The sequence below is a fragment of the Ambystoma mexicanum genome, chromosome 9 (genome assembly GCF_040938575.1).
Source record: "Ambystoma mexicanum isolate Mex_15411 chromosome 9, UKY_AmexF1_1, whole genome shotgun sequence".
NCBI classification, from domain to species: domain Eukaryota; kingdom Metazoa; phylum Chordata; class Amphibia; order Caudata; family Ambystomatidae; genus Ambystoma; species Ambystoma mexicanum.
Genome location: NC_090931.1, coordinates 487,081,270 through 487,109,081, shown reverse-complemented (window position 1 = coordinate 487,109,081; position 27,812 = coordinate 487,081,270). Strand labels below are relative to the sequence as shown.

Sequence of the window (27,812 nt, the reverse complement as noted above, 5' to 3'; positions counted from 1 at the left end):
GATAGATTACAATAAAAGTATACCAATACAGCATAATAACAATCTTAATAATTACATACATTACACATGGTACAGTGTCCCTAGGCTCTGTAGAGACAAAGGGCTGGTAATATTGTTGCATCACTGATGCCGCTTGAAGAATCAAGCGGCATCAGTGATGCAACAATATTACCAGCCCTTTGTCTGTTCTATTGTGTATTGGGTGAAGTAGGCAGTGTAGGTGTTGAAAATGATTGTGAGGAAGAAAGAAAGTGGAAGTGGCTGCAGCCGAAACTGTCATTTGAGCATGCAGTTTTGAGCATTCAGACTTCCAGTGCACAAACAATCTGCTATATTTCCACTGGCCATTGTACAAGTTAGACATTTGTCTAGCTTGAATTTCCACTTGTCCAACATTGACAGTAATTCCATCTTCCTCTGTTCCCCTTCTTCTCTGGAGATTGGGTCCCGCCTTTCTTTGTGACAGCTGTAGCTGCTGGTCTTACAGTTCCATCAGTGTAGTCTTGGTATACCAGCTCTTTCTGTCTCTCTGCCTTTTCATGAAAATTCTGTGCACCTCAGTCAAATTCTTCACTTCCCAAACAATAAGTACTCCTTTAACCAACCAATGTTAGTGGACCGGAACTGATGCCGCAGGGTTAGAGGGGAGTTAGCGGCACACACAGAAGTGTCCCGCCGGAAGGTAAGTAGCGGAAATGGGGAAGCAGGTATGGGGATGTGGGCAAAAGTGACCTATGTGATCACTGCACCTCACCATTTTTGTATTCAGCATTTCGTTTTACATTTCTGGCAGCACAGACATAGATCCCTCAAACATTGTTTATCCCTCTCTAGACAATGGACTGGCTTCTCAAATTTATTTTTTTTCAATCTGTCTTTTTGGGGCACCTTTCTACAATTGCACAATACACTCTCATAAATTAGCACTTGTGGGTTCTTGCAACGGCCAATTACTTTTCTGTCGTAATAGAGTGAACATATCTGGAAGAATAGCAGCTTGTACTGTGAGAAACCTGAAGGTGTCTCACCTGCTAGTCCCCTGTGATCTGTCATCCAGGTGGTAGGACATTGCCATCACTTTTACATCCAGTTCCTGGGGGTAGACCAGTGCGGGAGGATCACCTGAATGAGGGGTCTTCGGGGAGTGGAAGTGAGACACTGGATGGCGAGACGTATTATCCCCTTCCATGTGACACCTTTTCCCAATCCTACCAGGTAGGATACTTATGAACTCATCCCCCCCCTTTCCTGACACAAAGACTTTCTCACAGACAGTTCACAGTGAGCAACAACAGATTAACACCAGAGCCGTATACCTGACATGTCCCAACACCACAGTCAGGAAAGGCCAGGCAATTACAGATCATTACACAAAAACCTGACTTCCATCACACTTCCCCACATGGATAAAAGGTGGATCACGAAAGCACGCTCTGAGTGAGGCAGATCACACGAGGAAACAACAGTTCCAAGATGGCAGTTTGATACAAGGAGAAAGACGGCGAGACCGGAGAGGGTTGAGAGAAGTGAAGCACCCTTGACCAATAAAGACCGTTACTTTCAAGAGCCTTGGAAAGTAAGAAACCAAAGACCAGGCACTAAGGGTGATTAAACCTGCACAGGTCAATAACCAAGGCGGGGAGAAGCGATTGCTGCTGTGGTACTATCCTTGGCTCCTACAACAAAGCAGCATTCGAAAAGTCAACAGAGCCGGTGAGTCGGAAAAACTGATACCAAACCAGCGTATGTTTTGAACTAAGGTTGCAAGCCGCAACATTGTATAAAGAGAACAGTGTGTGAAGCGTTCGGAATGAGCAACGTGCTTACAATTGAAAGCCAAAAAGCATCACTTGAACTTTATAACTGAACTCTATGAAACAAGAATAGATACCATACACAGAATGGTCCAGCACCACGTGGGTGCTCATTCGAATGTCTCTTTTAGGTATCCAACTGATGCTGAGTGTGAAAAGAATATTGAGATCAAAGTGGTCATGCAACGGGTCAAGTTAAACCCTGTGCACATTCGAAAGTCTCAGATATTTTAAAGTACATCCAATTGGTCTGAGCCCAGCTGAGGGAGACTTATTGAACCTTGTTTGTGGAAAGGATCTGAGGGGCAACCAGTGTGAACACCCAAATTAAATACTGTGAATACTAAAGGGAACGTTTGTGTGTTGTTTTTTTGGTACAGCAGGCCCTCTGCATCAAGAGACTTATGAGAAGTAAAGATACTTGGACACAAAAGGTCTTGAGTTTTGTGAACTATGAAAATGGAACTGTATCCTTATGCCACACATGCCAGAGGGTGCGCGCTTTGCTCGAGTGAACCGCCTTGCCCCGTGCTGAAAACATGGGGAAGGGAGGCCAATGGCCCAATTATCCTGAATTATCATTTTGTGAACACTTCTTTCTTTTTCATGAACTTCATCCCCACACTATTTGTAATTTAGTAGTAAGGATTGGCAATAGGTTTTTTTAGTATGGGCCCTTTTTATGTTGACAAGACTCCACTAGGACTGCCTTTGTTATTATTTGATGGTTGTAGCTTGCTCCCATCTTTAGATTTAGGTTTAGATAGGCATTTATCACACACCTGAAAACGTTCAATAAATACCTTTGAACTGTGGTCGCATGTGTCTGTCATAACATTGCCACAATGTGTTCCTTAAAGTACCAACTTGTGAAGATCAGCACCAGTAGGACTGAAGCAGTTTATTACTTTCAACTTTTCTTGAAACTTTACAGAATCCTCATGTATTTTACAAAATCTCTGGATAATATTAAACACATTTGTTGAGCTCCATTGTGCACTTACAGTCACCAAACATTTACCCATCCCAGGAAACTGTCTTAAGGGCTATGCCACAGCATCAGCTTGTGGAGGTGTGTTGGGAAATCCTTTAAAAGCCAGACACGTGTTTGGTATAAGTGAGGTGCAAAAAATATTAGAGATCAGCCATTTTTCATGTATCGCATCAAGAGCTGAAAGAGATTGTGAAGTAGAGCCTACCAGTAATCATAAAGGAGTGGAATGGCTGTATGCAGGCCTTTCACTGATAGATGAATCCGGGATCTAGAAATGGACCTGCCCACCTGATAGAGGTACTGCAGCAGATATTACTACTTGGCATTATCCAGTGCCTGATTAAGTATATGGTTCAATGTAGAAGAGTTATACATATGAGCAATATATTATGGAGATTCTTTCAGTTGGGTACCTCTTGGCATGCCAGAGAAAATAGACTGCATGTCTTTTCTGTTGTTAGAGACTGCCAAATTACATTTCAACTGCTTTTAAGTCCTTCTATTGTTCATGGATTTTCCACAGATATCTTCTAGGACTCTGGTCTTTGATTTGCAATGTCTTTTGGTGGCCACCGCGTACCAGTCAAAGGCTGCATCCAACTGTCTTTGATAAACTTACAATCCCAATAACTCTAGGGGATCTCTTAGATAGGCAATCTTATCAAGATCAAATGTACCTTACTAAGGAAATTGCTTCATGGTGTCACCTCATTAAAATATTGCCATTTAGCGAGAAACGTACAAGTCTTGGGTGAACCATTGGTGTACATAGAAATAAGCTGGACTCCCTGTAGGAGGCAGTGGCACTTGCTTCAACTTACTTTTTCCCATTCTGACAGGGTTAAGACAAGGTTCAGTTTATGAAAAAGTCTGTACTGCTCCTTGCAATGCACCATGCAACAGTGCTGATACCCCATTATATCCTCCAACATCTCAGACCACCGCTCAATTGCAATGCCCCAGGCTATTGGTTTGAGATACAATCTTTATTCAAATAGTTGTTGAGTGAAGGGTTAAGGAAAGAGACCAGGGTTACACACACATAAGAGCAAATAACAGATGAGCCTGATCAAATCCCATTGCTAGGAATTGAAAAACAGAAATATAGAAGTAGAAAAAGGACTAGACAAATGTCTCTGTCACTAGCTTCTCGTTTACAAATGCCACTAAAATGGGGGCAACTCAAATGAGTGTCCTTGTCAATGGCTGGCTTTTTCTGAGAATAACAGAACTGAGGTGACTTGAGAAAAATCCGAATAACCTCTACAGAAAAGATGCATAAATTGAAGAACTGGTACTATGGCTTCAGACATCAATCAAGTTTATAAAGGGTACAAAAAAAGACAAACACTATTTCACACTGTCAATTTTCAGCAGTGTACAGTATGCTCTGTCACCTACGACAACCCTCCCTTCCATGATATCCCCATTAAGACTGTGGGACAGATTCTCAAAACCTTTCTAGTGCAAGTGATGAGATGCGGTACTGCATCTTATAACTCACGCCAAAGAAGGAGCAGATCCATTCTCAAAGAGCATCTGAATGAGCTCATCTTAGATGTGCCCATTCAGATGGCACTTTTCCCTACTTTGTGCATTTTGTGAGAAACCTGAAGGTGTCTCCATAGCTAGTCCCCGGGGATCTGTCATCCAAGTGGCCAATACATGGCAATCACTATTGGATCCAGTTCCTGGGGGTGGATCAGTGAGGGAGGATCACCTGGATGGGGGGTCCTTAGGGAGTGGGAGTGGGAGTGGGACAGCCATGGGCGAGATGCGGTATCCCCCTTCTTTCAACACCTTTTCCCCATCCTAACACTTAGGATATTCCAAAACACTTCCCCTCTTTTCCGGCACAAAGGGCCTCATTACGTCACAGGCAGTAGCCTTGGCGGACCCGGTAATTGCCCTTTTCTGGGACCTGGTAAAAAATCACTCCCCATTCCCATTTGAGCCCCGCAGGGAATGGGGATGATGCTAACAACGGGCCCGTTAATGACGGGCCGTTGTTAGCATTCTGGCCTGCTAGCGGGTCCAGCTTTTCACGTCTGGTCTGACCAGGCATGAAAAGCGGGACCCGCTAGCAGGACTCGTAATAGTGCAGCCCGTAATGAACGGTGCCAGTCCCGTACCAGCACCGTTCATTACGGGACCGCCAGGGTCCTAATGAGGCCCAAACACTTTCACACAAGACAGAAGACAACAGACTAACACCACAGCTGTTTACCAGACATGTCCCAATACAAGGGTCAGGCCAGAATCACACACACCTGACAGCCCTTTCCCTTCCCCACAGGGATAAAAGGTGGAGCACGAGAGCAAAGACGAGCAAGGAAGAAAGCATAACGTGAGAGCTAACTCAGCACAGCAGTTCAAGAGGAGGCGAAAGACGATGAATACCGAGAGGGTGACTATAAGAGAAGTAACCTTGCCCTTTCCAATCAAGGCCCATGAAACCTCCGCTGATGGAAACATAAGACCGCAAACAAAGACGCTGGTCTCGGTGGTACCAACCTTGTCTCCAAGGATAAAGAAAGGCAAGTGGTTCATCACAGCCGGTAAGTCGAGGGGAGAATCAATAAGAAACTGAACTGTGTTGAACGCAAAGTAGCCAATGGCTAATTTGAACTTTGAAAGACTTAAAGATATGATGGAGTAAAGAGGGGGAAAACCAGTAACAGAGAAGTCCAGCACCACGTTGGTGCTTTGCAGGAAACTCTGGGCGATTACCCGATGGTAAAAACTACCGGAACCAGAAGCCCTCGGGAAGAGGTGAAAAGAGGTCAACGTGGTCATTCAGGGGGTTTGTAAAATCCTCTGTACCGTTGAAAGTCTTTGACCTACAGATGATTGAGAAGCGAAGGGAAATGAATCCTGCTTGGTGAAATGAGGGCATGAACAGTGTGTTGTAAAAGTTGGCAGAGTGAACCCGGAAGAGGGAAGCCGACAATCAGGAACGAAGCCTGCAGTACTGTTTAAAAAGACATTGGGCCTCATTACGAGGCTGGCGGTAGCCGTGCCTGTAGTACAGGCACGGCTGCTGCCGGTATCCATTTTTTTCCAGCACCCGCGAATGGGCAATTACTGGGTAATGCCGAGTTTGGCGGACCCGGTAATAAGGGGCTCCCCATCCCCCATTCGGCCCCATAGGGCTCAATGGGAATGGGGAAGGTAGTAGCACTGGTACAGTTAATAACGGTACCGGTATTACCATCAAGTTCTGCTCGCGGGTGCCGGTACGGCCACCTGGTCAGACCAGGTGGCTGCAAGGGCACCCTCGAGCAGAACTCGTAGTATGGTGGTATGGTAACAACGGTGCCGGTAGCGATACCAGCGCCGTTGTTGCCTTACCATCATACTTGTAATGAGGCCCATTAACTGCCTCATCACTAGTTTGGCGATAGCCCTTAAATGCGGCACTAATGCTATTACAACCACATTTAAGGGTCCGCCAAATCACAGGGTTGGCGGATTTACCCCCAGCTCTGAGCTTGGTGGAAATCTGCCGCGATTTTGATGATTTTTGGCGCTATTACCACAGGCAGAAATACCGCCGGCAGTAATAGCGCTGAACATTCCCTATTGGGCCCAATGGGGAATGAAAAAATTCCCCAATGGGCCCAACGGGAATGAGAACTTACTGTTCCGCCAAACCTGTGATCCGGTGCTAATAATAAGGTTTGGCGGTAGGGCTAATAGCCCCGGCAGCGCCCAACTCGTGATGATGCCAAGAGTCTTGTGAATTTAACAGGTATTGGAGACCAGGGGGAGTGAATTGCCCCCCTTGTCAAGTGGGTCCAAGCCCGGTCGAGGGAGATCCAGGGGTAAAAAGCTATCACCCAAAGTTCATTGAGAAAGGAACTGTTCAATTGTTTGGTTGAATACGATATGTGAAGGGTCGGCGCCCGGAAGAGGGGGACCCAGGGGTGAAGCCAGCACCCAACATGAACTGTGGAAAATAACTTTTTGTTTGTTTGTTGTGGAATACATCAGGCCCTCGAAGGCAAAAGACTTTTTATTGAAAAGAGACTTTACCATCGAAGAGCCTGATAGCTGGAACAGAACTGTCAGCTCGTGCTGAGAAAGCCTGAGCGTGTGCTGGACCAGCCGGAACGGAACTGTCAGCTTGTGCTATGAAAAGCCTGAGTGTGTGCTGTGCTCCAAGGTAACACCTTGTTCCGTGCTGAAAAGGTGGGGAAGGGAGACCCCTGGCAATCACATCCTGACTTATGATTTGAGAACACTTCTTTCTTTATTGAAATATTATCCCACACTATTTCTATAATTAGTTGTAAGGACATGACAATAGGTTTTTCTTAATATAGGCCCTTTTATTTGACACAATGCCACTAGGGCTACCTTATTTTTCATTTGATGGTCGACGCTTTCTCTCATCTTAGATTTAGGTTCATTGTTCAATAAACACCCTCAAACTTTGATCACTTTTGTCTGTCTTTACTGTTGCCACCATGAGTTCCTTAGAATTTACACAAATAAGGGCATATTCCTGTGAATTTAAAAGCACAGCCCGAATTCACAAATGGGATGTGATTTTAAATGCACAGAAATGAGGGTCATCCCCCTGCTCCTGTTGAGAACAGGCATGAGGGGAAGTGCAAATCATGGCAGGGTCATTTATTACCCTTTCATGATGTTTTCTTTAAGCATGACAGCTTCAGTTTGAACCGCAGCTGTCACACTTATATTTCCATCCCCCAAACAGGGAAGACATTCTTTTTTTCAATCATTTCACAGAGATGGGCCCCAGAAGGGTCTGTCTTTGTGAAATGCACTAACAGCAACTGAGTGGTTGGTGGGAAAATGACATATGATAGTATCGAAGTGGGCTCTTGACACTGACATATGCAAGGGGGCTGGACAGCACATCTTTGTGCCACTGTCAGCCCCTGCTGAAATGCATAGGTCACCTTTGAGAATAAGGCAACCTACACATTTCAGAAATTAGCGCAAATGTAAAATCTGCATCCTCTACGCTTTCTTCATTTGCACTCATTTTGAAAATTCAGAGTCTTAACTTTTGTAGTGGGCTCGGTTGATATTGAAGTGCTCACCCTTAACTCATCTGGGGCACCTATCAGCTACAGAAATGTCATGGTAGCACTGCAGGATGAGCACAGACAATCACAAATTACAGTCCCCATGCATTCTCAGACTGTAAGGTTCCCCACCCCCACATTTCATTAACTTTTATAAACGTTCCAGGACATTCATCTCAATCCAACAAATGGAAGGTTTCATGACCTCAGCAGGGAGGATTTCAGCCTTCCACAACTAACTCAATAGCTGATTCTGGAGATTCAGATAGACTCTGACACTCCAGGGTAGTTTCAAGTCTACATGATACAACTGTGATGAGTCAGACATGAGAGGCAGACACAAAGATGGAATGTTTTCAACATGAGGCATTTTATTAAAATAAAGGGGTTTGGATGAAGGCCTTTCTGTCCCTACACTAAAGAGAGTTTCCCTGCCTAGCAAACGAAAACTAAATATCAGTCTGTGTCTCATCGTCAAAATTATGCAAACTGTCCTTGTGTCCAAAACATATCAGACCCTCACACTAACACAAACAATCAAAAGGTGTAAGGTAAATGTCCCTACTTTAAATTCAGCAAAAAGGGTGCAAAAACCAAATATGTAAATCCAACAAAACAATCCTTGTATCCAGGGGATGATTCCCTTCGCCTGAACTGTTTCAGCTAGAATATTGCAAGTGTTCTGTTCTAACAATGTTCCTTTAAGACTAGTGTAAATGTCTCTTTTACAAAACCATTTCTTAAGGATGATTAAAAAAAGTGTCTTTTCCAGGCAATGGTGTTTGAAAGGATGGTTAAAGTGTCTTTTCTACACAGCAACTTAAGTGATGGTGTTTTAACACTTTCTTAAGGATGATGTGAAAAATGACCTTTCCAAACAATGGTTCCTTAAGAGTAGTGTAATGTCTCTTTTACATAACACTCTCTTAAGATCAATGGAATAGTGTATTTTCCAAGCAATGGTGTTTGAATAGATAGCGACAGTGTCTCTTTTACACAACAACTTCTTAAAGATTGTCTACTGGTATACTCTCCTACCAGGAATCCTTTCACAATGTCTTTTGTTTTCACATACTCTAGTTGCATTACCTTTTGTACTCCCCTGCCAGGAATCCCCTTCTGGGCATTGTAGATCCTCTGGTGTACTCTCCTGTCAGGTATCTTTCCCCCAAAGGCTCACTACCTGATGCTCTTCTTTCAACAGGTCTTCTTATAACCTACCCTTTATCTTTCAGTCCCTTTCTCTTCAAGTACACAACACAGTTATACTCCTCCACTGTTTATACTTAATTTTCTCCAAGTATTACTTGTTCCAACGTCCCCCATATTGACATTTCATATATAGAGACTTGTTCAAGCTTTGTTTGTTAACTTGATTATTAGTGTTCATTGGCTTGTGGCAATACTTGTTCCAATTTTCCCCATTTTTGACATCTCAAATATGAAGACTTGTACCGATCTTGCCTTTCACTTGCTTCATGTTTATTTGTTTATGACACCATTTACTCCAGATTTCCCCATATCGACATATGGTATATGGAGATTTGTGTCCATTCCAGCTTTCTATGTCATTAGGTTGACATTCAAAATAATTTCCTAATTGTGTGTAAGCCTGTCGGTATGCCCTGGGTCTCCCAGTGCTTTTGGGCAGACTTACCAGTGGTTGCTGGGGTTTCTGACACATGACGTATGGCTGTGACGAAATCTGTGCTTCATGAAAGCATTTTCTGCTCTGCAGACTCTCATGCGATTCTCCCGCCAGCTTCTCCTTCATCTGCTGGTGGATCTGCTGCTCTTCACTGTGACCGTGTCCTTGACAGCCACTCCCACTGCTGCTAGTTCCTCAGCACCTGGTGTGCTTCTCCCAATCTCTCATCTTGCAGGTCGGAAGCCCCTGCCTCCTTCCACATAGTACGCTCTCGTGTGTCTGTCTCCAGTTCCGTTTCCCGTTTCGCACGCTCTGCATCTCTTGTTTCCACCTGTTTCTCCTTCTAGATGAAAAGGCACACCATTTTTAAATTTCCCGCCAGCTGATTTCCGTTACAACAAATAGTCTGCAAATTTAACTTGTTGTTGCTTCTGCTCCACATTAACTCCTTTCTCCTCTTCCTCGTCCCAGTACTGGAGGATTTATGGGAGTTGGAGCCCATAGTAGTTTTAGACTTTTTAAAACTGCATTGCTTTGAATATGTGTTTGAATCAAAACTATTAGAAATAGGAGTTATTAAATGAGCATCATGTGTAGGGGTATTTTGTTTGGGACCCTCACTTACAATCAAACCATCAGAAACAAAGGGTGTTAAATGTGAGTCATGTGCACCTGAGGTGTGAATGTCATTCTGCCTAGATCATTCGGCAGAAAGGGTATTTTGGGTCCTACAATGGGAGGGACTTTTAAAGTGACAACATGCCATTAGGAATTTAGGAATCATAGGGTCTTCCTCATTATTAAGAGAAAAATATCGCACCTATCCTGATGGGGTCACCACATCCCCCTGACAACCATATCCTCCTATGTTTTCCTCCCTCATAATAACACCGCCATGGGCAGGATCAGGTAGAGGCTGCCTTCGCCTGGCCATGTAGGAGGAGGTTTTAGGCTGGGGATCAGTGATGACTGTGTGAATCCATCACATAACCCACACAGATGTGCACCTCAAATGCATTGTTTAAAGTAACTTTATCAACATGCTCTAATATATTTTTAGCAGTGCAATCATGTCACTCAAATTATTTACTAGTGCAGCACATTGCAAAGGTGCAAGTAAATACATGGTTGCCATGCTGCCATTCTTCATTCTGCCTGAAGACAGATACTTTCAAAACAAATTCTTTGTTCAGATGCCCTGTACCTAATACTTATATTGTTTTTTCAAATTAACATACTCGTTATAGTTGCATTAAATTTACTTTATTCAGAATTACATTTCTCATTAACATCCTTAAGCATACGTTTGCATTTTACCTGGACACACACAAATGTAAGGAATGTGTTAGAACAAGTTCACATTGAATAAAGATTATCAATAACTAGAAAAATTGTAAGATCCAATATTACAATATTACAGTATTTTCAATGTAAACGTTATGCATACATATTTCTAAAATGAATCATAAAGATGATCTTTCTATCAAACAGGTGGACATCCTTCTCATGACGGAACCCTCAACCGGACGTTGGGTATACTTTGGCACAGAGATATCCAACAGCAGTGGCAGGATCTCTTACAATATTCCAAAGGAAAAGAGGCTTGGAGTTGGTGTGTATCCCATCAAAATGGTGGTGAGGTAAGAGTTTCTTGTCAGCAATGGCAGTGATTTCTTTTTTTTTTTGTTGCAGGTTATTATTTGTAACAGAATAATAGTGATACGTTTATATGTGGGCTGGAATCCATTCTGCCTATTTACGATTGCACTGAACACTGGAATGCGTCATGGTGAAACAAAATGGGAATCAATGTTCCACTGTCCAAAAACAGCAATCCAAGATGAGTAGTGTTACTTTGTAACTATATATGATAGAACTCATGATTTAGAACATGCCACGATAATATACTGCATAATAAATAGGGCTAGGCTTGCTCCGTCATATTTTTAATACACCCACAGTAAATATGATTCTGAAAAATTGTCAGTGGACAACCATTAATTAGGTATGGGATGTCAGCCCTCCAAACACAGTAGAAAAATGTGATACATTTTTCTTGATCATCCCAAAAATATGCAAATAAGGACTTATTTGCATATTTTTGGGATGATCAAGAAAAATGTATCCAAACAGTTTTGTTTAATCTCGCGATGTTCAATTTAGAGTGACCAATTATTTAAAGCTTATACCACTTTTATTCTTTTAGAGTCGATGTGGATAGGGTGGACCTAAATGTTAGTGATCTTTTCATCGATATTGAGAGTAACGCATTTACCACAATTATGTTGTGAAGATGAACGTGGATAGGCAGTGCCATACATAAAATGACAAAGCTGCGTAAAGGCTTCTTTCTTCACAACATTATTCATTTGAGTCAGGAATGAAAGCACACTAAAAATGAATTAGCTTAAATGATAAGAGAAGAATGTACACCCCTAAAACAGGTCAGATGTGTAGCCAGACATGGGATTTTTCCTTTCACAGAGATAAACACTTCCTGGTCGTATAATTCCAAATAAGTATAACTACTCTGTCACATTCAAATTTCCCGTAGTGTTTGAGGTAAATATGGATATCTTCTTTATAACCAATACATCTAATCCACGATTGTTGATTAAGAAGTAAAGGTGATGATTCCAAGATGGCCAACGTGGGTAAAGGAAGTGTGTAATTACCTCTGCCCACAGGGCCACAAAGAAGGGGAAAATAAAGCGACATTGGCGGTCCAGGAACATTCCTCTGAAAAACAACAGGGCACGATAGGTGGAGCGGCATCGAACCCTCGATAGCGCCCCATAAAGAGTCAATGTAACTGTTTCCAGGTGCCGCCCGGATTCAACGTGGCGGAAGAGCAGGTCGGCAACCACTGCAGAAGACAATGAGGGACGGAGGCCGACTCTAGGAAAAAGCGCATGACAATCCGCGCTGACTACCAAGGGCAGCAAAGTGTTGTGGCCAAGGATTAACGGATGACAAGCCCAGGCCGTTACCCAGACAGCAAGCGCATTGAACCAGAAATTACCAAGAATGACTAGCAGGAGTTGCAGGCATCGCATCCATATCCCTGGGGTAGGGAAAGCAAAGAAGCATTGAAGAGAGCCCGGTAGAGGAGCCCTCGGTCGGACGGAGGGACCAGCTGTTCCTACGCAGAGGTGTGTTCGGCAGAAACCTGTGTAGTTCCCTTAGGGACCACTGCAAAAGATTTAAGACTACAGGTGTTAGCAGTAAACCCACTTGGTAGCAGTCTGTACCACCCAGATTTACCTGGTAGCTGTGGCTGAGCAGTCAGACTTCCCTCAAGAAGAGTTAGGCAGTATGCAAAGTATACTCAATAGGCACACAGATACAATAATACAAGCAAACACTGACCAGAGCTCAAAGTATATAATTATTTATTTATAAACACACAGTTGAAACTCTCCAGCACTCTTATCGTAAAATATTCTAAACACAGTTACTATTATGATATATACAACCCTTTTTCCCTTATTAGAAAATCACAGTAAGACACCACTTGTTTTCATAAAGAGGTGAGCGCTTAACTAGATTGCACTATACTAAGGTTGTGAGAAATGGAGGGAAAAAGACAGAATATGCAGGATTACACCACTCTACGATTCAGGGACACTATTAGCAAGGCAGAGAGCAAAAAGTCACTGGTGAGCCAAAGTCCAAAGGCTGGGCCCACTCTTAGAGAGAGCAGAGCACAAATGCGCCCAAGATCACACAGTTACACTAGGCTTAGAAAGTCTTGCAGAGAGTTCAGAGAAGAGTTTAGAGAGGCTTAGAAAAGTTTAGCCAGGGTGTCCCAGGCTAACCCAGGTTCGAAAGCCGGGGGCTAAATCTACCCCGTACAGTCGGTTGCAAGGGAAGCCAGGCGGGACACGGTACCTTAAGTGGGAAGGATCCTCCAGCGGTGGCAGTTGTTCCTGGTAGTGGGTGCAAGTTGCGGCGTCGTCCAGGGGAAGAGAAGATCTCGACGTGGAGGAAAGATGCAGGTCGTTGCACTACCAGGGCAGAAACCAGCCGCAGAGTTTTCCGGTAAAAGGTAATCTCGCGGTTGTGGTAAAACGTGGTATCCCGGTTGCCGGGGTGCTTAGCACGGGCAAGGCAGCTACGAGATACGTCGGGAAAGCGAAAAGACGGTGAAACTGGTTATCCCCACCAGTCAAAGGAAGAAGACTCTCCGGCGGGAGATCTCCTCTGTTGTTGGGAAAAGTGGTGAGACGGTCCAGCAGGGCTCCACCGGTCGTGGTGTCGTGGCAGGTTGGCTCAGCTTCTCCCTCGTCGGATTCTTAGGTCCTGTGGCGACTTCTGCAGTTCCAGTCCCCAAAGCCCTGCTTTTATGCAGCAAACCCCCATTCATTCAGCCTAGCTGTCACTCAAACATGCTAAGTGGTGAGCCGGCCGGTTTACCACTTGGGCCAATCAGGACGGAGTGCGACTTGAGTTGCCTAGGCAACTCAGTCCAGGGTGCCTAAATTCCCCTCCACCCCTCCTAAGTACCCCAGACATAGTGGCACCACTTTGGAGGGCTCCTGTGGAGAAGCCCGCCAAAAAGTGGAACAAAGGGCTCGACTTGGGTTGGAGTCACAGAAAAGAACACAAACGCCATTTTAGAATCAAGTTTTGGCAAAAAATACCAACCGGAGAATTAATATTAATTAAATAAACCGGCGGTATGTTCGAGGCTACCGTAAATAATTAAATAAAGATAGTAGCCTAAAACAATGGGAAATCCCATAGGAAAATATTTGCGGTTGAATATAAAAAGTAGTATCCACTGCCACCAGCCAAAACTCGATCAGGGGGGACGGAGACGTGCCCCCTCGACTAACAGACCCTGGGGCAATCGAATTGCCCCAGCCAGTACGTCCACAATATGATGGTTTGTACTGGGTCTGTTCAGAATTTAAGACTAGTAAAGTCAATGGTGACTTTACATGCCCTGGGAGACAGCAGTCAGTCCCAGGGTATGGAATCTATACTGGGGGGTCACTATGACACCCCTGTGTTACTGCACGGAGGGTGCTGTGCAACACACATCACAAAAACACATGAAACCCTATGGAGTAAAAGACCCCATAGCCCATTAAACACATCTAGATTCAAAGAAACACACTCAAATCATGTCCAAGAGTGAGGGTAAAAGAGTCTCACTCTTGGAGGGAGAAAAAAATAAACCCCAAAAATCCAGCAAAGCTGCTGGGGGACTCACTAGGTTAGGAAATTCAGCCTAAACAGAGAATTCTCCCTAACAAGGGGTGCACACAGCCAGGCGTTCGGCAAGGAGGCACCATGAGGACTGATCTCTGGCAGGAGGCACAATGGGCAGGTGAGGAAACCGGATGCGCACCGGGGACCAATAAGAGGATCGGAACAAACGGAAGGGACTCCAGCAGAGAATGAGCCTGAACAGATCCTGGCCGTGTTTAAAGTAGGTGCAATAAGAGGTACAGATTGTCAGGAAGAAGCCACAGCCCCTACCACAAGCGGGTTAAGGGAAGAGGGCCCCACCAGGATGGATACATTCTGGTAAATACAGGGATCGGGAGCCCAAATCCCCAACAGCGGAGAGTGTCCCAAGGCATCACAGTACAACCACCTGCGTGGCATCAGGGGCTCGGCAGGAGACCCAAGACATAGAAACTCAGCAACCAAGTCAACTGGAAGGGGGGTGCCCCCCACAAATCGTGCATTAGCTGCAGGCGCGGGGTGACTTGGGGACCCACAAAAGGAGGCATTAACATTAAGAGGACAAAGCAAGCAGGGCCCACCTAGCATACCTAACATAGGGCCGAAAAGAGGGTCACAAAAGGCCAATAAACAATCCACTAAGCCTAAAACAAGATGCACAAGCCCAGTAAAGGGAGGGAGACCCGGGGACCCAACGAATGACCACAAGGTCAGGGCGAAGAGAGCACAGGAGGACGTGAAAACGGACAACACTGGACGCAGTACTCTGGAATTCTGGAGTAAGAGCAGGCCAGTCCACCAATTAGACATACTCCCCACATGTCCAAAACAAAAGGAAAAGTGGCGGCGGAGGCTACTCAACAAACTCCCCCAACTAAAACAGGCAGTGAGCATCAGACAAATGTGGGGCACTGAACCACCTCAGACCCCGCGGCCTGGAGGCAAGAAGCAAATCTCACCATACAAGGAGGCAGGGGCAGCAGGCACGATGGCCATGTGCAAAAAAGACATGCATGGATGGTTTAAGGAGTTCCAGGACCAGTTTATGGCCTCCTTCCAATCCCAATTTGAAACATTAAAAATAAAAATTGTGCAATCCGTTCAGGAGTTAAAAACGGATGTTGCAAAGCTGGAGGAAAAAACAGTCACACTGGAAAGAGCTTTGCAAAGCATGGAAGAAGATGCAGAGAAAACGGGGGAGACCCTAGAACGTATAGCACTCCTAACACAAAACCTAGAAATACAGAGTGAGGACTTGGAAAACCGATCAAGGAGGTCAAACATAAGAATTTAAAATCTCTCAGAACGAGTCGAAGATAAGGACTTGAAGCCAACAACTCAGCAACTATTCACAGAAATCCTAGCAGAGGAGGCGGAGGACATGGTGCAGATAGACAGGATCCATAGAGTGGGCCCACGAAGATCTGGGGAACCGGGGGTATGACCCTGGGATGTCCTAGTCGCAATCACATTGTATACCCAAAAGGAAAAGATACTGAGGAAAGCAAGAATAGCAGTCCGAATCAACGGTGAAGACGGGCAACTATTCCAAGACCTAGCACTAACCACACTGCTAAAGAGAAGCCAAATGGGCCCAGTGGTGAGATTCCTAGCGTCAAAGAAAACGAGATACAAATGGATGTTTCCTTTTGGACTGCTGTTTACGTGGGAAGGACAACAGCACAGAGTCACCACATGTGAAGAAGGGGAAATGATTTTGAACTTGCAAGGAGACACACAGGGACGCGCAGTGGGATCAACAAAGGGGGGATAAACCCCAGAGGAAACAGTGGGAATGGAAAGAAGTCAGAGGCGGGGGTAAGAAAACTACATGACGGTCTGAGAGTCCAGAGACTGGACTTACAGCACGCAAGACACACAAGTAAGAAATGGGATGTGAATATGAACAAGCAATGTTATATTGAGCAAAGGGTTCTAGGGGCGGGTGAAGACAAGACTCTTGGAACTTACAGTGGGGTTTAGCATCCCCCACAAGAATGTCCTCGTTAGGGAGAATTCTCCAAATGTGCTAATTTCCCTTACCTTTTGACATCCCCAGCAACTTTGCTGGATTTCTAGGATTTCATTCTGTACCTGGGAAGAGTGTGAGCCTTTTTTTCCCCACTCTTCCATGTATTTTGTGTGTGCTTTACTTTTGTGTTCTTTGGTTATGGAGTTTTAAAACAACTCCAGTGGCATCATCGTTTTCTGTGTGTCACACAGCACCTTCAGTGCAGTGGCAAAGGGATGTCTTTTTAGACTCCCCAAAGGTTTAAATACCTTCTCTGGGACTGACTACTGTCTCCCAGAGTATGTAAAGTTAAATTGGCTTTACTAGTCTTTTTAAATGTACTGACCCAGCACACACTATCTTCCTTTAGAGTGCTGGAGGGGTTGCCTAGCTTCCCCTGAGTCAAAACACTCATGTAACAGTAAAATTTTACCCTTTCCTACTTTAAATGGCTGGTGGCAGTGGTTTAGATCAACTACCATGATTTTTCCCGACCGCTAACAACGGTAGCTAAAAATTGGGTCAGCCATGTTTTTCAATATGGCGCCCAAGACCTATCTGTAAAAACAGACTCCGGTCATCTTTTTTTGCCATTTCTTTTAGGAAAGGTCCTTCTTGTGTTTGTCTCTGCGTGCCAAACCAGGTTTGGTCCCTTTGTTCGTTGGCCTTTGGCGGGCTTCAGTGCTGAAGCCCTCCTCTGGCGCCAGGGTGTCTGGGGTGGACAGTATGTGAGGGAGGTGCCCGAAACTCCCTGTCCTTAGTCTCCTGGGCAACCTGAATGCACTATGGCGTGATTGGCTGGCTGGCTGTCCGGCAAGGCCAGCCACCCTGCTGTGTGAGTGACAGCCAGGCTGGAACGAATGGGGGAAAGTTGTTTAAAAGCAGGTCTCTGGGACTTGGAAAGCAGAGTCGACCACTGGAACGAAAGAACCGAAGAGGAGAGGAAGCAAGAGGACTGCTGCAACTCCTGGACGACCGGTGAAGCCCTGCAGCAGGTCAGAATTGCCTGAAACTCGGACGACAGAGAAGCCCTTCAAGGTTAACTTCTTCCCTTGAGTTTGATGGGAACAACCAACTCGCAAGCCACCTGGACACCATCCTATTATGGTCAAATTTTCATCAGAGTGTTGTTGAAAACCGGATAGCCAGAGGGAAGGAAACCAGCTCGTGGAATTTAAGGCACTCACACCTTAAACTGACGTCTTGCTACAGCTTTTGGCCTCTTCCCTGGGCAGTGCAGGAACCTCCCGACGCCCTCCTTCTTGTCCTCACGACTGAAGCTCAGGAACAGCAAGATCTGCTCGAACTGCCAGGAACAACTGCCTCAGCTACAGCTTTCTTCATTGACAAGGTACTGTGCGAACGCAGTCCGGAAATCTGTTCGGCCATCGAGAAAGTGCATGAAACTTTCCTCAACTACGAAGGCTTGTCCTTTCCTAAACATTCATCAAACTTTTCGCCTAGCCAAATCCTTTGAAAATCTGTGGCAAAGACTTAACCGTTATATACCAGAACTGTGCTATCATATACAAAACACTCTGAACCATTGACTTTGGCCCAGGCCTGTTGAGAAGAATTGCTGGTTGTATTTAACTGAAACCCTCTGCCCTGCCTATGAATGTTTTTTGGGCTGTCTATTCTTATAACCTTGTCTTTTCCCTCCTTTTGTTAAGTATCTGAAGTGCCACTTTGCTCCTACTTCATTTTTGAGCTAAACTTGTTCAGTTACTTACCGGTTGGGTTTTTGTGGTGTATTATTGTGTGATATTGAGCTGCTTATGCTAAAGTAATGTTGTATAAATGACTGAGTAAATAAATGTGTATTCTTTTACCAGGAAACCTTGAGTAGGTGTTTACTTGAATCACTGTATTGGTTGGTCCTTTGTGTAACTTGTTCTACTTCTCACTTAAACTCTTGCGATAAGTCTGGCTGCTCAGCCATCGCTACCACTTTACTGTGTAGTACAGGCTTTTAACAAAGGTGAAATTGTGCTTACACTTGTAGTCCTAATTTCCTGTAGTGTTCCCCAAGGGTACTGCAGGTGATTCTGCCTAACAGTCCCTGAGAGATATGAGGACAATGCGAGATGAGGCGCGGCGCAGCAGACAACACGTCTGGGCAACCATAGGAACCTGGTCCCTCCTCAGGGAGTTGGGTAGTTTGGTGGGGTAGGGGAAGTTGGGGAGGTTTGAGATGGGGAGCTGGAGTGGAGGGCTAAGATTAAGGGGAGGGGGGGGGCATTTGTTGGCAATGAAACAAAAACGAGTGGCTGGGATAATCATCAAGATCGTGACACTAAAAGTACTAACGTATAATGTGAGGGGACTGAACACCCCCATTAAAAGGAGAAAGGTGGAAAAACGTTTGAAGGAATTGAAAGCAGACGTATTAATGTACCAGCAAATGCACATTAAGAAACAGGATAAACACCTTTTAAGAATGAGAGGCTTCTACCAAATAAATCAAGCCAACGCAGGCGAGAAGAGGGCGGGAGTTATGATAGCGATACGAGATGGCCAGGGGATAAAGGTGCAGGGAGCGTGGGAGGAGAAGGAAGGGTGTTTTCTGTATCTGAATATAACTATGGGAGATTGGAAACTAACGCTGGCATCGATTTATGCATAGGCTCGAAAGGAGGTCTCATCAGCTTAGACAGGACCACATTAAGTTCCCAGGCTGGAGACAGCAGTTTGACCGGTGGAAATGAATAACAGGGCCTTTAGGAATTATTTCACCACATTGTGCGACCAAAGAGGAGGAGTGGCAGGGGATTGGGTATACCGTGAAGTCACTGCTAAGTGCCCTTTAATGGAGAAGTGTGACATTGATAATAGGTATGGCAGGACCATGCCCGGTTGAATTTATTTTATGGATATCAGTCAGTCAAACAAGTTTATTCGGTTGTATAAGGCAACCATTAAACGACAGATAAACACAATTGTTACACTAATTCATATTACAAAATCTTAAAATTATACTTCCATAAAAATAGGATCATAAAGCATTGCCAACATCAATAAACAAATACATTTAGCACCTGGACGATTTGCCTCGTCTTAAACTACGTTAAAAAATGTTTTGGTGATGATTCATACATAAACAGTATATAAAACTTTAACCCATTACGAGTGCTATAAAATTTTTCTTACAGACCCTCACCACCTTGCAGTTTCAGAATACGGTTTCTAAAATACATCGCTCTTTTCAGGAACGTCAAAAGAGCCCATGCGGTGTGAACTGTTTCGGCGCTCAAAAGGAACACAAGGGCAGCCCTGTGTGTGCGGATCATCGATTTCTTAAGGACAGGGATAAGGGACACTTTACGTATGCCTGCATACCCTATACAAAAGAATAACAAATGAGAGAGATCCTCTCTACCGTGTCCACAGATCGGGCAACCCGCTGAGTCGGGAAAACCCTTCCATTTGTAGGTGTTGCCTTGCAGCCGAAGACAATCGAACCGTGCCCTCGTAATCAGCCATCTGTCCTTTTTTAACGTACTATAAAGCAAGTAAGGTTGGATTCCAGTTAGACAGCTAATGCTTGAGTGAAATTCGCCATTACTATGGACACGTTCTAGCAAAATTCTTTTACTTGCTATATATTCACCCAGTATGGATTTGTAGACGGACCCCTCACTTTTGGACAAAATAGTATCAGGCGGAAAAAGGGCGCCTAAATTTATTTCACCCAGAGTTGAAAAGACATATGCTAGCCAGGGAATTTTTTTCCATCCACATTTACCTAGCACAGTACGTATAATAGTATGGCACAAGGAAGCATGCTCATTAGCCCACAGCCTGACCCAAAAAAGAAGAGGGGCCAACGCCCACTGGTCTTCCCAAAGCTCCACACCCAACTCCCTATGGACAGCTATTCCAGAAACACTGGACGGGAGCCCAAGCAGATTTTTAAAGAATTTGCTCTCCTTACGCTGGATTTCCACTGCATTCTGGAAACCCCAGATAGCTGCGCCGTACAAAGTGGAAGCGGCAGTTTGGGTGCCATAAATCTTAAGGATCACATCCAAAGGCCGGCCCCTACACTTTGACATGAATCTGAAGATTCCACCAATCTGTTGACTCATCTTAACAGATTGTTTGGCCACGTGAGCTTTACCATTTAAGGCCTCTGAAAAACATATTCCAAGGTAATCAAACGTCTTAACTCTGGGAATGATTTCATCTGCACATAGCATCGGTTTCATGGGCACAGAACGTTTTCTACCAACGCACGCCATTACTGCAGATTTCTTAGAATTAATTTTTAACCCCAAATTATCCATGAACCTTGAGTAAGCGTTAATCAATGTCTGTAGGGCCCTAGGTGTTCTTGCAAGAAGGACAGTGTCATCAGCATAGGCCAATACTGGGAACCCCCTTCCTCCCAAAACTAGAAAATCCGCCAGTACTCCAGACAAGTCCTGTGAAAGGCCATTAATGTAGAGGCAGAAGCAGATGGGGGCCAGTACGCAACCCTGCCTCACACCACACCCCACCTGAAAACAGGCCGTGCAGTGCCCCCCAGGGCCACTGCGAACACAGGCCTCATTGTTCGAATGGATGTCAACCAAGGCCTGCAGAATTTCCCCTGGGCACCCTATGGACCCAAGCACTTCCCAGAGCTTAGCTCTATCCACTTTATCAAAGGCGGTGCTTAGGTCCATAAAAGCTAGATAGACAGCCTCGCCACGGCAGAACACAGAGTTAGCCACCAGCAAATACAAATTGAGACTCTGTTCTATGGTGCCCACTCCAGGGCGAAACCCGAATTGGATGTCAGACAGAACTGACTGTTCCCCAAGCCAGGATACTATTCGGGCCAGCAGAATTCTCCCAAACATTTTAAACGATGAGTCTAGAAGGGATATTGGCCTGTATGCACCGGGACTAGACATGTCTCCCTTTTTGAAAATAGGGAATATTATTGCCCTCTTCCACGAGGAAGGGTATTTCCTCGATTTAAGACAAGCATTAAACGCCACCGTCAGAAGTGGGGCCCACAAATCGACTGGGTCCTGATACAAATCTGAGGGTATCATATCTGGGCCGGGGGCACGGTTATGTGCTTGAAGCCTGATTGCCTTAGTAATCTCCTCCACCTCAAACATCAGGCAGGGGCCACTAAAGTCTGACTCTATCTCTGAATGTGCAGATCCAAATAGGCTGCCAAAATGCGCCAACCATGCCTCTTCTTCCACATGGATGCCACTCCCCACGTTGGACCAACATCCCTCCGGACCACTTTTTACAAATGCCCAAAAGGCCTTCTGGTCCCTCTTCATGGCGGCATTCAAAAAACCTTCCCAGGCTGCCTGTTCTATCTCCAATTTCCTTCTCTTTAACTCCCGTTGATAGATTTTCCTATCATGTGCAATCTTCCGTCTACAACTAGTTGGATCCTTAAGGGTTCTAAACAGCGATTTCTTTGCAGTTTTGCAGGCCTCATCAAACCATCCTTTCTTAGATACATTACCATTGGACTTAGTGGTTTTGGAGAATTTTGAAGTTAGTGCAGTCAATAATTCTACAAATTTCTCTACAATTACATGTGCGGATTGATGATTGCCCAATATGTCCAGCACGAGCGGATTATTCTCCTTTAGGGAAGAATAGTGTAGCCCCTCCTCTAAAATGGTGCCCCATTTAATTCTTCTGGAGCCCAAGGGTACTCCCTGCCGAGGGCTAGGGGCTATGGCCGGAGATTCCCGTTCCCCCAACAAACCATTGAGAGTAAGACAAATGGGCAAATGGTCGCTATGGGTATCCGCCTGCACCTCAAAGCTCACAACACGTTCCCAGAGGTCTACTGAAATGCAAAAGTAATCAATTGTTGAACAGCCCAAGTGGTTCTTAAACGTTCCCTCCCCTGGGATGTCTGGGGCCTTTCGGCCATTAACAATACGGAACCCCCATTCCAGCAACCAGGAGTTAAACTGAAGACCCTTTGGGCAAACTCTCGCATCTCTCATACATCTAGGCGGGATGCTCTCTACCTGATCCTCAAGGGGGTCAAGAGCGCCCAGGTTCACCCCCCACCCATTTTTAGATTGAAATCCCCACCCCAAATACAGGAGGAGAACTTCCTACCTTCCCTGGACAACAGGTTCTCAATGAACCTTTTGACCTTGGACAGTCGCTCCAAATCAGAAAGGTGAGGGCTATTATAAAAGTTGATGATGCAGATTACCTTCCCCATCCTAGTTGATAGAGACGCAACCTGCAAAAAATCCAGCCCTGTTGGGATCAACTCAATCCCACAATCCAGAGCACCCTTAATCAAAATACACAAACCACCAAAGAGTCTTCCTCTCGGTTTTTTATTGGCAGGAATGTCAAAAGCAATAAAACCGTCTAAGTGAGGAGGTTCTAGAGCCCACGTTTCTTGGAGGAGGATTATAGAGTTATCTTGAAGACGTTCCCTTTATGGATATATTTATTTCCCTTATTACACACACAAACAGCCCAGAGTCATCGAGGCGCTATTACAACCAGTTACAGACATTCAGAGATCAGGTTATCAACATTACAGAGTTGGCGGGAAGTCTAATCAAATAGCAAGGTTTTCAATGCTTTTCGGAAATTCAATTAGGATGGTTTAGCTCTTAGGGTTGGGGGGCAGGGCATTCCATTGTTTGGCTGCAATGTAAGGGATGCTTGAGTCCCATGCTTTGGCACGTCTGACTTTAGGTTGGACGATGCAGTGGGCATATGGCATTCTGGTTGGTCTGGCCGAGTGGGCTTTTGCGATTTTCTGTGAAAGGTAGGGAGCCGTATTGGAGAGGCATTTGTGGGTAATGAACATAGTTTTGAATACAATTAATTTCCTAATTGGTAGCCAGTGTACCGATTTCCTGGCATCAGAAATGTGTTCTCTCTTCGGAATGCTGAGGGCCGCTCACAGCGCATTGTTTTGAATGACTTGCAGCTTCAGGAGGTTTTTAGTGGAGGTGCCTACAAACAGAGCGTTACAGTAATCCAACCTTGAACCAATGACTGCCTGTGCGATGGTGAGGCAGTTCTCTGTGGTCAGAAAAGGTTTGAAGGCGTTAAGCAGTTTCATCACAGAGGCAGCAGAAGAGTCTGTAGCGTTTACTAGACGGGACAGAGACAGAGTGGAGACGAGGAAGACCCCTAGTGTCTTGACAGATGCTGAGACTGGGATCAGAATGTCATCGGTGAGGAAGGCTGAGCATTGTTCATTGAGATTTTTTAGCACCAACGGTGATCCTACCAGCAGGATTCCAGTCTTATCCCCATTTAGCCACAGGCGGTTGGGTGCCATCTAGGCTTGGGTGGTGGAATAAGAAGCATTGAGCGTGCTAGAGTCATCCTTGTAGTTTCCAGTGAGTGGGAGGAGTATGCGTGTGTCATCGGCATAGTCGGTGTAGGCTATGCTGAGTCGAGGATGTCAAAAAGGCGTCTTGGGAATATGTTATGATATGGCATTTATAACATGCCTATACACAAGTGTTTCAAGGCGCGACCATATAGTGTAGGGGATATGCACGAGCCTTGAGGGACTTCACAGGGGAAAGGGGTGGGAGCAGCATTGGCATTCTCTGCAAACACTCTCATGACTCTTCCTTATAAGAAAGAGGTGATCCAGGCTGTAGCTCCGAGGGACAAGTTGACCGAAGTCATGAGATGGTGGCAGTGGATTTTGTGGTCCACCAAGTCGGGGGCCGCTGAGAGGTCTAAGAGGAGAAGGATGGAAGGCTTTCCAGTGTCCCTTTTCTCATACAGCTGTTTTTTAGATCCAGCAGTGCAGATTCAGTCCCATGGCCAGGGCCAAATCCCGATTGCCTCATACCCAGTATGTGATGGGTTTCTAGGAAGTGTTGGACTTGTAGGTAGGCCGCTCTATCGAGAATTTTGAGCAGAAATGGAACTGTGGTAATATGCCTGTAGTTATTGGGATTGGTCGGGTCTAGCGTAGGTTTTTTTATGAGAAAGCGCACCCACACTTCCTTAAGGCTAATTGGGACTAGGCCTATGGAGAAGGATGCATTTATGAATGCAGTGATAAGGGTGTCAAGGCTTCTGCGCAGTCATTGATTATGAATGCTGGGCAAATTTCTCTGTGGCTCCTGCAGGGTTTGAGACTGTTAAGGATGGCTTGGACCTCTGTTTCAGTGACCTCTTTAAATTGAAACTGTGGAGTGGAGTCCCCTCCAGTCGACGGTACGGCTGAGTGTGTGGGGCAGGGCAATAGGGTGTAGGGGGATGAGTAGCTTGATGGCTCTGGGTTCTTTTGTTTAGCATGTAAATTGTGTTCAGCATGGCTGCCTGAATATTGGTACACTTGGCTTCATCTTTGGTGACCAGTTGGGTGGGGGCAAAGATGGGGTCTCAAGTTCCCTAAAAATAGTGAATAATTCTCTGGTGTTGCATTTCACATTGGTGATTCTAGAGTTGAAGGAAGAGGATTTCACTGATGTGATAGCTTATTTGTAGGTTTTGGATATTTTATTAAACTCTGCTCTTGTGGAATCAGATGGATTTTGTGCCAAGTTGACTCAACAAGGCGCTTTTCTTTGCAGAGTTCTAGCAAGTCTGGGGTGAACCATACGTTTGAGTGTCTAACAGGTTTAGCTATGCATGGCGTTAGTGGGGCGATCATATCCATAACAGTGGTTAGACTGGATGCGTAGAGCTTGGCCAAGATGTTGGGGTTGTTGGGGTATGGAGGTTTGAGGTTTGCCGTGTCCAGCAAAGGTAGGGTGTTTTGTCTGGTGAGTTTGCTTGAACTACGATTAAGCACTGGAAGCAGAGGCAGGCTGGATAGCGTAGGTTTCTGGAGGTGTGCAATAGAGAAGTAGATAATGTGGTGATGAGATTAGGGACAGGGCGTGTTGTATTTAACTGAGTTCCTACAGTTAAGGTCTGCAACCCAGTCCAAAGTGTGACCTTTGGAGTGGGTGGGGGTGCTGACACAATGCTGGAAGCCTATGGTTTCAATGGCGTTTGCCAGAGAGGCGGCATGGGGGTCCTCTGGATCATTGAGACACAGATTAAGGTCTCCAAGAAGGATTATTTTTATGGAAATCTTAAGGTTGTCTTGCAGGATGTTGAGGAGGTCCCTGTTGAAGTTAGGTGATTGACCTGGAGGGTGGTAGAAGATATGGAAGGTGATGGTGCAAGTAGGTGTGGGGGGACAACTTTAAGCACAGTATGTCCATGTTCCCTTGTAGGGATGTGTTGACTTGTCTGAAGGGTAGAGAGTCTTTGGTCACCAGGGCCACACCACCACCTCTGGTGTTGGGGCAACATTTCCAGAATTAATGATGAGGGGGTTCACCTTATTTTGTCTGCACCAAATCTGAAAATGTGTTAATTAGCTTTTATAACAGGCCAGCGTAGCAGGAGCGTGGGCTTGGCCAAGAACTTCCCTGCAGTTTTGCAGCATATATATGGAGCCAAATTCTAGGAATACAGGAGCCATGCCGTCAGGATGAGAGTGGCTGGACCATGGTGGAGATTCTCTCCTTGGTTCCTGGAAAGCAGATCGTGGTATGGATAGAGTCTCCTCAGGGTCGTTGAGCAGAAGACTAGAAGGTTGGAGTTCCAGAACTGCCTTGGCCATGCAGACGCCACTATATCAGTTTTCACTGATATTGTCTGAAGACACCTATCACTTGCGCCAGCGGAGGAATAGGTGGGAATGCATAAAGGAACTTCCCTTCCCCTGGGAACGCAAAGGTATCTCCCAGACTGTTCAGATGTGGGAAACCTGCTGGTGAACAACTTGCACTTCTTGTTCTCGTTGGTGGCAAATAAATCTTTTTCCAGAGTTCCCCAGCTGCAGAACATTTGGTGAAGTTGCTTACTGTGTAGATCCCACTCATGCAAAGAACAAAGTTCCCTCCTGAGGACATCCGACATTGTATTCTGGATTCCTAGGAGGTGAAAAGGAACCAGGAACATGTGATGGTGTAATGCCCAGAGCCACAGTGTCTGCACTTCTGCTGAGAGGGAGGGGGTGGTCTGCATCCCTGCTTGCATATATAGAACATTGTGGTAGTGTTGCCTGTCACAATTTGAACCCGCTTTCCGCAGACCCATGAGAATAAATATTACAGTGCTCAGAAAACAGCTCGTAGCTCCAGGAGATTGATGTGGAACCTTTTCTTCTCCTCCATCCAGAGACCTCAGGACCGAAGGTTCTCCAAATGTGCCTCCCAGCCTTCCAGAGAAACGTCTGCAGTGATGGTGACCTGGTTGTGGGGTAGGTGAAAAGGGGCGCCTTGGACTAGATGGGCCCGGACTGACCACCAGTGCAGGCTGTTTGGAATTGTTGGGCCCATGTGATCTTGACTTTCCAGGATCATGAGACCTGCATCCACCAAGCATTGAAAAACTCCTGCCGGTGTTGCATGCACAGCCTGCAATTATTTAGTAGAGGGATGCACGAGGTTGCCCAACAGGGACTTGTATCTGTGAGCACAGACTGTCTGAAATAGAATGAGTTGGTGTACCTTTGTGAGGAGTGTTTGTACCCTTTCTGATGATGGGATCGCTGTACAAGGGAGGGTGTTGAGCTGAGCACCAGGGTATAGAGCCTGCTGGTATGAGACAAGACTTTGGAAAGTTGATCAAGAAGCCTAGGGATTGTAGACAGTAAATGGTCAGAGATGTGCCCTCTGCCGCCTAGTCATAAGATGCTGCCCTCACCAGCCAGTCGTCGAGATATGGGTAGACATGAGTGCCTGCTCAGCGCAGATGTGCCACCACTGGAGCCAGGCATTTGGTAAATACTCATGGGGCAGACCGTAGGCCAATGGTTATAAGCATTCAGAGTTTCACAACAGGTAAGTATGTGTCTACTAGTCTCCACTTAGAGCATACAAAGTCGGCAAAGTCTTTGGTCATGCGGAATGTTGGCCCACGCTCCAGTATACTCCAAAACTGGGAGCAGATTTAATCGCAGCTATAATATGAATCGTCTTAAAGACTGGCGGCAGAGGTTTGTTAAATAACTGCATGGTATATGTGGTGTAAATCCCTGCTTGACATATTCTGAGTAATGTTTTTTTGTAGATCATGCTTTCAGTGCTTAATTTGTAAAATAAGAAGTGCCAGGGCCCAAACA

The 27,812-nt window shown here is 45.4% G+C and overlaps 1 protein-coding gene across 13 annotated transcripts in view; it reads left to right on the top strand.

Moving 5' to 3' along the window:
- Positions 1-27,812, top strand: part of PITPNM3 (PITPNM family member 3) — a 6,156,742-nt gene that overhangs the window by 5,079,483 nt on the left and 1,049,447 nt on the right. For all 13 annotated transcript variants that reach the window (XM_069615040.1, XM_069615036.1, XM_069615037.1 and 10 more), the window contains one exon: positions 11,005-11,153. In XM_069615040.1, the coding sequence (XP_069471141.1) occupies positions 11,005-11,153 (149 nt within the window). The remainder of the gene's footprint in view (positions 1-11,004; positions 11,154-27,812) is intronic.